General features: G+C 45.4%; 1 protein-coding gene and 1 pseudogene across 1 annotated transcript in view; both read left to right on the top strand.

The window, feature by feature from the left end:
- The window catches only part of PDGFD (platelet derived growth factor D), a 168,401-nt gene that overhangs the window by 118,270 nt on the left and 36,806 nt on the right, over positions 1 to 13,325 (top strand). The window contains exon 4 of the mRNA XM_066619548.1: positions 966 to 1,146. Within this exon, the coding sequence (XP_066475645.1) occupies positions 966 to 1,146 (181 nt within the window). The remainder of the gene's footprint in view (positions 1 to 965; positions 1,147 to 13,325) is intronic.
- LOC136647248 (5S ribosomal RNA) lies at positions 12,974 to 13,090 on the top strand (annotated as a pseudogene).

Raw genomic sequence — 13,325 nt, 5'->3', positions numbered from 1 at the left:
CCAGTCCCACCAGCCAGTTAGGTGGCTTAGGATTGGGACGTTAAATAAGGGTCAGCATGCTCTCTTGAAAGTAAAGTCCGTGAAATGATTAAGACTTACTTTGATGAAAGTATTCGTAGGATGAGAATGTTAATGCACAATTTGGTTCTTGGTGAATGCTGTTGTTTTTTTTAATGTATGGATTCTGTTTTGATGTGTTTTATGATGGTTGTGACATTACATTTTCCTTGCAATCTGCTTATAAATTGAATAAATAAACAAAATGAAAGATGTATCCCTAGGGAAACAGTAAGAGCCTTGGACAATTCCCAACTCACACCTGCAGGCTACACTACTATGCAAGCAACCCTCTAATCTACCCCTAAGCTGGGGCTATTGAGGGTCTGATCCTGAACTTTCAGCACTGGCCCTCTGTTGGCAAACATGCCTTAAGGCACACCCACAACACTCAATGCCAGGTCAGCACTGGTGCCAGCCTAGTACCAGTCCATGCTGAGCCAGCACCAACCAGAGACCTGCCACACGCTACCCGGAGCAAGGGATGAGCTCCAGGTGGTGGAGAGGTATGTTGAGGTGGCACGGGGAGAGTGAGGAGGGAGTAGGCAGCAGGGGGTGGGACCGGCGGAGCTCTGCTCCGCCAAACCGAGAACCCACATCAGGCCTTCTGGCCCAACATGGAGCCTCTCAACTCTGCACCTGCAAAATAGCCGGCGCAGACTTGAATAGACCCATTGCAGGGCTGGGGCCTTTCCTGAAGGGAAGGGGATGAATGTCCCCTTCCCTCGAGGAGACACCGGCGGCTGCCCAAAAATCCATAGGATACAGCAGCAGCCATTTTGGCACCACTGCTCCTCTGGGTTCTGGGCAGCTCAGGAATGGGCTGCCTGTCTCTTAAGCATTGGCAGTGCCTTGTTATACAAGATGTATTTCAATATGAGCTCATTACTCTCTCACCCTGGTTCCAGATACGACTTTGTGGAAGTGGAGGACGTATCTGAAATCAGCACAATTATCCGAGGGCGCTGGTGTGGGCACAAGGAAGTTCCTCCCAGAATAACATCAAAGACAAACCAGCTGAAGATAACCTTCAAGTCAGATGACTACTTTGTGGCTAAACCTGGATTCAAGATTTATTACTCCTTGGTGGTAAGTAACAGAGCCACTTGTTGAATAAAAGCAAAGCTTGCAACCAGGAAAGGCTGTTGAAGCTTTGAGGATGGATGGAGCAGGAGATGCCTTAGAGCAAAGAAAAATTAACTGGCCGTAAATATTTCCTTTCAGGAAATATATATAACACAGATCAAAGTGGAATGACCATCCTCTTACTAAATAAGAACTTGGGGGGAAGCTATAAACCAAGACTCGCCACTGTTCACTTTAATAACATGTTTCAGAAATGTTGCTTGCTTTCTGGGCTGAAGCGACAAGCTGATGGCACTGACAAACAACCCGGAGAATGAATAACAGTGGAAATAGCCGATCCTTTTAAGCTTTAGCTTAAAGGAGGTCAGAGAAGAAAAGCCTTCAGGGGTTATAGTTCATGAATCTAAATGAGATGCTCACAGGTCATATGCAATAAATGCGGCAGACTGAACACAGTGTGCCTTAGCAGGTTGTTAATTTAGGCTTGGTGGTTTTCTTCCAGTATGGAGGCATCACATGTATACATGCTCACCATCTTAATGAGATGGAGACTTTTTGATTTGCAGAAGGCAAGATTGTTCACTGGCCTGTACAGATCTGGATGGGTAGGTGGACGGGATGGATAGGTACATACAGTGGGCCCCTGGTATCCATGGACACAGCGTCCGCAGATTCCACCATCTGCAGATACCAAGGTCGCTCCCTCAGAGGGCCTCCTAGATGCATCCAGAAGTCGAGGATGTGAAAAGTGGCTTCTAGTCACATCCTGAGGCCCTGAGTGGGCTGCAGGTCTGGCACAGCCTCCAGAAGGCACAGCATGGCCCTAAAGTGAGTAATTGCTAACTTGCTTGCTTGTCCCACAGATTTTGAAACAATTCTCCCCTTCTGGCACAGCTGCCTGTAACCTTCTCCTCTGCCTCTACCAGAGCATTCCAAGGAACAGCTACAGTATCTGGGGCTTTTTGGTTTGGAAAAATGCGGGATGTGATCACCGTTCCTGCTAAGAGGTCTGCACCAGTGTGTAGACCCCTTCAGTAGCTGTGCAACATAGTGACAAATTGCAATACCACATCTGGATATTTGGCAATGACATCGTTAGGTAACTCCCAGGCTGCTGAGCTTTGCAAGTGGCACTAAGCTGCGAGGTGTACGGCTATTTTGCCGCGCCCTTTAGACGGAACCCTGGATATGATTGAGATTTATAAAATTATGCATGATACAACGGAGTGGACACAGACAGGTTTTCCTGCTTCTCTCACAATCTGAGAATTGGGGATCATCCAAGGAAACTAATGGATAAGAGATTTAGGCTGAACAAAAGGAAGCACTTCTTTACCCAGCGCATACTTACCGTAATCTACGGAATCTGTGGCCACAAGGTGTGGTGATGGCCACTAGTTTGGATGACTTTAAAAAGGGATTAGACAAATGCATGGAAGACAGGTCCAGCAATCACCTTTTTCCCCCCTGCTTGTGGACTTCCTAGAGATAGCTGGTGGGCCACTGTGGAACAGAAACAGATTGCTGAACTAGATGGGCCTTTAGTCTGTTCCAGCCTTTCTTATTTTCTTCTACAGTACCCAGTATTCCCAGGCGGTCTCCCATCCAAGTACTAACCAGGCCTGACCCTGCTTAGCTTCTGAGTTCAGATGAGATCGGGCATCTGCAGGGTAACAGTTGCTGCCTACCAATATGTTCTTCTGAACATGCATATGTTCTTGGACTGCAGAAATATTGCTATTCTCAAACTCGATCTGGGAATATTCACTCCCAGTGATTATCAGTGTCCTAATACCTGCCCATGCATCTAGAAAGGGGGAAGTGAAGAACAAAAATGGCATACAGTGGGTCCTCATTCCCAGCAGATTTGAAACCGCAGATTTCACCCATTGAGGGTTCTGAACCTCACAGAGGACCTCCTGGATGCCACTGGAAGCACCTTCTGGTTGTGTCTGGAGGTCCTAGTGGACCCCACCTCCAGATTCCATTATCTGTGGTTTATATATCCATTGGGGGTGGGTGGGTGACTGGGAATGAATCCCCCTATGGAGACCAAAATTCAATCTGTAGTCATTTAAATAGTTTGTGGAGTAGTACATTTCTGATGAATCTGGATCTGACTATTCTTAGAGACAGGATGCTGAGTTTAAATTGACTGTTGGCCCAGCTTAGTAGAACTGTTCTTATGAGTAAGTTACTATGCTGTATAAGCCTTTAATTTGCAGGCAATTTAGCAAAACAACAATTTATGATATTGCTTTCCCTGGAGTACTACAATGCATGAAAATTAAGCAGTGCAACATAGCTTGATATTTCCAAAGGACCTCTCTTACAATTAGCCAGCTTTATGAGAAACTGTATGCAGCTAATATGGGACCCTGGGGGTTTGGGAAAAACAAAATCTATCATTTCAACAGTGTAGTTTTTCAGCAGTGAAAAATGATTAGCATTCTTGCCGAACATCTATCATGTCAGGAATGTGAACAGAAAGAATCTTTGCATCCTGGATCACCTTTATGAGACAGCGTTGTTCCAACATCGCTGTTCTTTCTCTCAGCTGTGAAATCTCTGAGCATCTCATGGCTGTTGTGAGACAGAGAGCATTTCATCACCTGAGACACATAGTTGAAAATAATCCAAAATAAGACCCCATAGGTGTAACCTTCAGTAAAAGCAAATCCTTAGTTGCTCCTCTGCATAATCTCACCAGAATGGTTCATACAAGAGATACACTGTAAACTTCTAGTCCCTGAAGATTGAATTCCATACATTTCTTCAGGCCCTCTATTGTGCTGAACTGTACACTATTTCACAATTTATAGAGCAGTGGTTCTCAAACTGGTGGGTCATGACCCACCGGTTCGTGTAATGCTTCCCCCATCCCTTTAAGGGGCAGGGGAAGGGGACGCGAAGGGGACGCATCGCTAAGGGGGACCAGGGGGTTGCTTTTACCTCCAATTTGCAAACGCAGCTAGGAGGTGGCTTGCACTTGCTATTACAGAAGAGTTCAAGCCCGGCAGAGCCCTGCGGAGGGCTGCGCAGGGCTCCCTGCACCTCCTGCTGCTTGCCCTAACACACAGTAAGTCAAAGCATCCCTTTCGCCTCTCCTTAGTGATCCTGGGGATTGCGTCACTGCCCTTGCCCCTCCCTCGCAAAGACTTACTTTGGGAGTAAAGCTCCCAAGTTTGAGAACCACTGTTAGAGAAAGGTGCGTGTGTTTAATAGACCAAAAACTAGATGAACATCTGAAGCTACCATAGTCAGAATCAGACCATTGATCCATCCAGCTGAGCAATGATTGGCATCAGCTCTCCAGGATTTCAGACAGCAGTCTTTTCCAGCCCTCCCTCGAGATGCATGCAAAGCAGTGGTCTACCACTGCTAGGACCCTTAGAACTAGCTAGGACCCCTAGAACTCTTCCCCAGGTGCCTGTCAACAGCATGCTTGCCTTTTTCGATTCTGGGTTTGAGGGAAGTGGTATTTCAACAGGGTTGGGGAGATGTAAAAACTTAAGAAAAGTCCTGCTGTCCAAGAATCCTATCCAGCAGTGGTGCCACACTGCTCTTGCTGCATCCTGCTCTGGAGCTGAGCAGGCTAGAGGTCTCCTCAGAGTAAGGGGACAAGTCCCCTATTTAGTTGCTGCAAACTTGAGAAGCCCCGAATCAGGCTGCTGAGGCCAGGAGGGGGAACAGGATTTGGCAGAGGAGGCCTCTGCTGGGCCCACCCCTCTCCTGGGTCTCTACAATGGAGCTCAGACAAAGCTGTGTGTTTGTAAGCTGTCTGCAATCACTCAAAATGTTCATCAGAGGCTTCACAGACCCTCTGCAGGCATTTTTAAAGCACCTCCAGGCTTCTTCTGGTTGCCGTGACAGCCTGAGCAGCCCTGACCAACCTACAAATAAGGCAAGGTGATGATCTATGCTTGATTTAGTGGTAGAAATTTCTTACCTTATAGGATAGTATCTATGGTGCAGGAACAGCTCTACCCTCCAGAGGGAAGGGAAGGTGAGCTTGCCTTGCCTTTGGAGGGTTTTCTGAGCCCAGCAGAGGGCTTCCCTGGGTCTCCCTATGCATTATAAAGCATTAAAAAATTCAATTCCAGTTTTGACAAAAATCTGGAAGTAGCATTTTTTTCAGTTGTAAGAGTCATTCTGAGCCTGGCAGAGGCTACACGTGGATGTGTGCAGCCTCTGCTGGGCTCAGAAAACATTCTGGACCTGAGAGGAGGAAAACTGTCAGGAGGCAAGGGGGCGTGGGGGGCATGAACCGTATCCACGGTTAACTGAAACCGCAGATACAGGATCCACAGCTATGGGGGGGGCTGTATTAACTTTTGAAGAATTTTTCTCCATATTTCAAAGACACTTTAAATCTGTGGGATGTTTTATAATCAGTGTCCTTACTGACATTTACTTTTTTCAGTGCATTCAATATTTTGAAAGCTGCCTTCAGCCATTACCGATAGAGCAGGTCACCTCTCCTCTGACTCATGTAGATACATTATAGTATTATAAGTTGAAATATTTATAATGAGTGTAGCAAAAGAAATAACAATGGACTCTTGACCACAAAAGTCACTGTGTAATTGGAAAATGCAGTTGTCCAAAATGTGTAATTATTTACATACTAAAGAGCCTCTCTGGTTTTATCGTGGCAAGTAAAAATCATTGGGAGATACTTGCAGACACGGGTCAAATAATAATGATATTTTCTACGATGTCACAGGTGCAAGGATGGACTGTTTCTTGTGCTTTCATATTCTGTTGCAGCTTTGTTAGGGAGGAATGCAGACTCTGGGACTAAAGATCTGGAAAAGCTATTAGGACATCTTGTTAAACTATTTCTCAGGGTGAAAATCTCTCTTGCTATATACGTATTTCTTCCCGTCTTTCAGCCCAGTCTTGTTTTTAAAGCCTCCTGAAATGGACCTTCTATCGTTCCTTCAGGGAGATCATCACAGAGAAAAAGCTCCGTGTCAGGAAGATTTTTCTTCATAGCATGCCTATATTTTCTCTGTCTTTAATGCCTCCACATTACTCATACCGCCTTTTGCTGTTCTGAAGATCTATGCTCTATTTCTCCCTCTTCCTTCCTAGTCACTATTTCTTTTCTTCTTTCAAGTACTCATAGAACATTATTGGGTTTGGATATAGAAGGCCCTCATTCACATTCCTGTTCAGTTGAAAATTAAGTGGATGATAACACATAGTCACAGAACATTTCAACAGTGGCATCTCAACAGGGGTGCGGCTGGTGAGGCTTGCACCAGGTGACACCCTCAGAAGGGGGTGACACCACACTGTGCCAGCCTCTGTTCAACAAACTTAAGCCCACTCTGGGTCCAGCCTCCTCGTATCCTCACAGACAATCATGTTTTTGCTGTTTGCAGTGAAAACACAAAGCAACTGGACCTGGAGCAAGCCAATTTTTTTTTTTTTGAACTTGCTTATTTATGTGTTTCTTCTCTCTTGTTTTCCCATTATATGTCCCATTAAAATGGATCATTTTACCTGAGTTCTCACATGCTGCTATGTCCTCTTCTTTCAGGAAAACATCACTCTTCTCTTTGGCCTTCCTCTCATGAGAGCAATCTTTACTTCTGGCAAGCAACCAGAGTCTCCATCTAGATTCATATAACTTTGAAAATTGCTTTATTTATATTTCTCCCCATCCTCTATCCTTCTCGTTATTTTGTTTGTTTGGTTGTAAAGTGTTGGCAGGGGCTCGTTTGTTTTTGGGAATTTATGCAGAGCCTAGCATGGTGTTCAGTGCATTAATCAACAGCATTCCTCTTGAAGGATACTTTGAAGCAGCCAGCAACTGTCACAATCTGTTTTTTCCATAGCCCCTACTTACCCTGCAAGGTTCACTCTAGCACACCCCTCGCCATCCCTTCAACCAATCAAAAAACATCACTATGAAAACAGACAGATTTCAAAATCATACTCAAAATATGGTCCAATATTAGACCGTCCTACTTATAGCACCTGCTCTTCATTCCAGTGGCTACAGCTCTCCCTTATGGTCTCCAAGTACAAAATGCCCTGCCTCCTTCAAGTCTACTAATGGCTTCATTGTGGTAGGTGCAGGTGTCTTTTCTTTTGCACTCTGCAAGAGATGGGAAGTTGGAATCCATGTCACACTGAGCCACACAAGATTACAGAAAGCAGCTCTGAGCCCTGCTTCTTCTGAAGTTTAATCACACAAAGCTAAATGGTAGGGGTGGCTCTCCTGATGAGGTGGCAGTTGTGCTCCTGGGTGAAAGAAAAATGCTTATTTGGTGACAAGGAATAGCTTGTTATTTCAGTGCATGGTGCTATGTATGCCTTTATACTGCAATGCCTTTACTCTCATTTTTCTCTTTCTAACACCCTTCTCTGTACAGGAGGCTCCATAACTCAGTGGTAGACCATATGCTTAGCTTTTGTATACACTAATTCAGTCCCAGGCATTCCTCATTTCATAGGATCTTGAGCAGCAGGGCTTGGAAATCTCTCTTCCTGGGACATCATTGGGCTCAAAGTTCTACCTCAGTATCAGATAGCTTCATATGATCATATTTCCTTAAAATGACTCGGAATGCTTATTAGTTAACACCAGCTTGATAATCATTTAGTCAGAACCTAGAAATGGTGAATAAAACTGAAGCACCCTGCTTGCCTTTTGGAACACAGAGAGGCTGGCAAAAGAAGGAAAACATTCACATCAGAGACAGTAAGACAATAGATAATCAGGCACTCCATTCCCTTTGTGGGTGATTTATCTCCTCCACAAATGCACACAAGTAAAAACCTTCCACTTGCTTGTTTTCAACTGCAGCTCTCTGAACCTGCAGTACCATCTCAGTGCTAGTTCAGGTACATTTGCCAGGTGCATTAAGGAAGCAATTACAGGTGTGGGAAGTGCTTCTGTGCGCAGCCAACTCTCTGATACCCATAAGCTAGCAAATACACAGGTGATTTTCTTGAGCTGTGGTGGCTTACATGGTACTCCCATCCAGAACACAAGGAAAGTGAGCTAGTAGCTTTTATCGAAACCAAGATTAGGCAGAGCACAAGCCTGTGCAGGAACTATACCACTTACAATCTCTTTCCCTTCCTGTTCCAAACTGGGGGCTCTGGCAGCAAGATCAGCCATTGTACTTTCTGTTCTAGGGTGCCATCAACCAGGGTGGGCCTGGTGGCTTGTTCTCTGCTGCCACATCAGTGAATTTATCTACCTGCTCAACAGTGGTCAGATGATACAAGGGACCAATATAATTTATCTGGTCCAATAATGCTGGCCCAGCTCTTCAGTATGGGCTACTTACCTGTCTTGGCTACAGATAGGTTTCCCAACTCAGCTACTTACCTAACTGGCCAAATCCAAACTGCAGTCCACTCATGACAAATACCTTTCTTTTTTCTTACATACTCCATTCCAGGTCTCATCATGCACCTTGTCATGATTCAGAGTAAACTTGCTACCACTATCCTGCCCCTGCTCAGAACCCCATCTGTAGCATTCCCTGGTACCATGAACCTCAGAGGGAATGGGAGAAGGGAGCTATACACACCCATTTCACATCTGCATGTGATTGTTCCTTAAGAAGACAGCTATTTCTGGCCATCTCACCGGTTTTACACACTAGGCATCAAGCCTATGCACACTTTCCTGAGAGTAAGTCCCATATAGCACCATGGACTTTACTTCTGAGTAGGCATGCATAGGCTTGTGCTGGGAGTGACTTGTGTACTAAAGAAGTAAATGGTTTATGACCTAGATTGGTGGTTACCAAACTGTAGGTTGGGTCCCAGGGCCTCTGAGAGGAATTTTATCAGGGGGTACAAATTTTCTTTTGAGTCCCTTTGCAAAGATGGAGGAGTGAAACAGAGGGGAGCAGGGTGGTGACGGTGAAGCAGAATAGGGGCGAAGTAGGGTAGAAACAGATAGAGAAGTCTTTGGAGCCTAGGTCTACCCACCCACGTGACATCAGTAGTGTCCCCAGCATCCTATATGAGCAACAAGTCTAAGTAGATAGGAAAATGTCAGATCCCAGGAAATTTCTGGGCCCCCTCCTTTGGCTCCTGGGCCCCCCTTTTGACACTGGGCCTGGGTACAAATTACCACCTTTACACCCCTCTCCTAGGCCCTGTTGGGACCCATTGGTAGATTGCAACCTGATTTTTGGTGGATCACCAAAGGGTGGTGGAAAGATCAGATAACTAATTGTCTGAAGCCCTGAGGTTATTATAAAATCAGGTACTGTAGCTGCTAATTACCTTGCAAATATCTCAGCTCCTGCATTTGCAAGCATGCGTAAACATAGGGAGAGAAATGTTTGAGGGTCTGTTCTTCTGGTTATTGCTACTTATAAATAAATTTTATTTCTTTCTGGATCTTTTTTTCAAATGTCTGGTAAACCTAGGTGGGTCCTGATAGAGTGTTGGTTAAAAAAAGTGTGTCCCAGTGCTAAAACGTTTAGGAACCACTGTCCTAGCTAGAGCTGCTAAAGGAGAGAAGGGTTGACTCTTAGTTCCTTGTTGACTGAACTTCTATAGCTTAGAGGGTGGTATTAAAAAAAAAAAAAAAAAAGAAAAGATAATCACAACAAATGATTTTAAATTATAGCTTTGTTGAACCTTGAATAAAGCCAAGGTCAAGTTTTTGGATCTTCCTGAACTCCCATCCCCACTAAATGAAATTTGAAATAGCACACCCAGGGCTGCTCACCCTATTATCTACACCTGTGGTTAACTTGGAGCTCTGAAAAGAATTGTAACAGCCCTTTAAATACAGGGCACAAGGAACTAGAGTTGCAAAATCAATGATCTCTCACTCCTGTTCTGACAATCAGGCTGAGGTCAGGTTAAAACAATCCAAACAAACATTAGTCTTTACTGCTTAGTGCCTACATTAAATCAGCATCTTTTGATCTTATTAGCAAACAGCAAAGTCTGACAGAAGACCATGCTTCCAATCTTTAGAGACTGCAGGGGTCTCTTGCTATTCCTTTAGTTGTTATCAGAAAGATGACAGAGATTTTGCTTTGTTTTAATCTGCAGGTGGGAAAAATCTAATCCTTAAAAGAACTTTTTTTTTTTTTTGCAGATGAAAGAAGTAAACAAATTATTTTACTTTGCATTGCCTCTGTGAATCATGATCTGTGGGCCAATTATGTGTTTAGCACAAAATTAAATAGAACCTGCAGAGATGACTTAATTTAAAAGTGGGTGGAACCTCCAAAATACATCTGCAAGACAAAGAAGGGTTTCCATCAGATACTCATGGACCATCTGAACCCAGTATCCATGCATCATGGATCTTCTTAGGCCTGTCATTATGCCAAGACTCCACAAAGACCACTGTGGATGGCAGCTGACCTCATCCCCTTCCCCCCCCCCCCCAGGTTTAGACCTAGAGACCTTTACATAGTAGCTTTTATGCTGGCAGCATTAGGAAAGAAAACTATGGGCACAAGCCTAACCAGGTCTACTCAGAAGTAAGTCCTATTTTGTTCAATGGAGCTTACTCTCAGGAAAGTGTGGTTAGGATTGCAGCCTATGATGGTCAACAGTATAGCTGCACAGAACAGTTCCACTGCCGCTGCTGGCTTGTATTCCAGACAACCTAAGTTTGCAGACGACACCAAACTTTTCCGAGTGGTGAAGACCAGAAGTGATTGTGAGGAGCTCCAGAAGGATCTCTCCAGACTGGCAGAATGGGCAGCAAAATGGCAGATGCGCTTCAATGTCAGTAAGTGTAAAGTCATGCACATTGGGACAAAAAATCAAAACTTCACATATAGGCTGATGGGTTCTGAGCTGTCTGTGACAGATCAGGAGAGAGATCTTGGGGTGGTGGTGGACAGGTCGATGAAAGTATCGACCCAATGTGCGGCGGCAGTGAAGAAGGCCAATTCTATGCTTGGGATCATTAGGAAGGGTATTGAGAACAAAACGGCTAGTATTATAATGCCGTTGTACAAATCGATGGTAAGGCCACACCTGGAGTACTGTGTCCAGTTCTGGTCGCCGCATCTCAAAAAAGACATAGTGGAAATGGAAAAGGTGCAAAAGAGAGCGACTAAGATGATTACGGGGCTGGGGCACCTTCCTTATGAGGAAAGGCTACAGCGTTTGGGCCTCTTCAGCCTAGAAAAGAGACGCTTGAGGGGGGACATGATTGAGACATAATTTTATTATGCAGGGGATGGACAGAGTGGATAGGGAGATGCTCTTTACACTCTCACATAATACCAGAACCAGGGGACATCCACTAAAATTGAGTGTTGGGCGGGTTAGGACAGACAAAAGAAAATATTTCTTTACTCAGCGTGTGGTCGGTCTGTGGAACTCCTTGCCACAGGATGTGGTGCTGGCGTCTAGCCTAGACGCCTTTAAAAGGGGATTGGACGAGTTTCTGGAGGAAAAATCCATTATGGGGTACAAGCCATGATGTGTATGTGCAACCTCCCGATTTTAGAAATGGTCTATGTCAGAATGCCAGATGCAAGGGAGGGCACCAGGATGAGGTCTCTTGTTACCTGGTGTGCTCCCTGGGGCATTTGGTGGGCCACTGTGAGATACAGGAAGCTGGACTAGATGGGCCTATGGCCTGATCCAGTGGGGCTGTTCTTATGTTCTTATGTTCTAACCCCCTGAATTTCAGGAGGCCCCATCTATATAGAAGGGGGGGGGGGCTTACTGGTGAGAACTTTACTGTCAAACCTGGAGCAGGTCCTGGAATTCCCTTAGGGCAACATTCTCAAACTGTGAGTCAAACTGTGGGATAATCCCTGCCATGCTGCAAAGCCGTACCGGGAGCCACCAGAGGCCACTTTTGAGTCACGCCAGACCTGCAACTCAGAATGTGTTGGGAAGCTTCTGGAAGTAACTTCCAGTTTGCTCCCACAACTTCTGGTTTACTTCTGGTTTGCTTCTGAAGGTATTCTAGAACCCACAGAAGCCTATGGAGTGGGTCACAGGCTTGGCGCAACCCAGAAGCAGCCTCCATTGGCTCCCAGTAAAGCTTTGAGGTAGGGGAGGGAGAAACCTTGCCTGCATCGGGAGCAGATGGGAAACGTTTCCTTCCCAACAGTGTGGAGAGACACCTGTGCTTACCTGGCACCATTAAATGGCACCCTCATGGTTGCTGCCCAAACATAGCCCACCAAAACTGTGTACTGCCTTCCTCCACTTTCTGGAAAGGATGGGAAGGGGCGAAAGTTAGGTGTGTTTACAAGCAGCTGTTGATGTGCAAGCCCCTTACAAGAGGATGGAGGCAAACAAAGGAACCCTGGGCTCCTGTGTGAGGGGGCAAGCCTGCTCCCTCAACCCCCTAATCAATCCTCTTCCCACTTGTGTCCCCCTAACACAAAAAATGACCCATCTTGATGATTAAGAGGTGAGGAGAAGAAAGCCAGAGAGAAAAGATGGAAGATAAAAACTTTTCAAAGCTCAGAGCCAGAGGTATCCCTGGTGTGTGTGTGTGTGTGTGTGTGTGTGTGTGTGTGTGTGTGTGTGTCACCCAGTGTGGTACTTACCTGGCAAAACTTGGAGTTCTAGAAGTTCTAGATGATGTAATGACCCAATCATATCACTCCCAAGCTATCACATCACTTTAAATGTGAAAAGACTGCCTCCTTTCATCGATCTTTGGCCCACTATGGACCTAGTTGCTTGATGTTCTCAGCAGCAAGTGGTGAAAACACAATCGTTGAGGCCTGGAGCAGATCAAAGATTACTGAATGAGGCTCGGTAGTGTGGTGTCACCCCTCCTGAGAGTGACACCCAGTGCAGCCCACACCCCTGTTGTGATGCTACACCTGAGAGGCTAAAAAAGAACCAGGTTAGCAACTGTTACCCTGCACATGCCCAATCTTGTCTGATCTTGGAAGCTAAGCAGGGTCAGGCCTGGTTAGTACTTGGATGGGAGACCGCCTGGGAATACCGGGTGCTGTAGGCTTATACCAGAGTCTTTCCAGACTGAAGGTTGCCAACCATTCTGCCACAAGATCAGATTGGGCTGGAGCAGATGAGACACAGCTGAGGACCCTACCTGCTGCTCCAGGAGGAGATGCTGTCCCAAAGGTGTCCTGTAAGACACAGGAGAAATATTTTGTATTTGTAAAGACCTTGTTTCTAATGCATTTCACAGATGTTTTGTCAGATGAAACGTTTCCGTTTTCCGTATGCTGTAA

Source organism: Tiliqua scincoides, chromosome 3, assembly GCF_035046505.1.
Source record: "Tiliqua scincoides isolate rTilSci1 chromosome 3, rTilSci1.hap2, whole genome shotgun sequence".
NCBI lineage: Eukaryota > Metazoa > Chordata > Lepidosauria > Squamata > Scincidae > Tiliqua > Tiliqua scincoides.
This window is presented reverse-complemented; position numbering and strand designations above follow the sequence as displayed.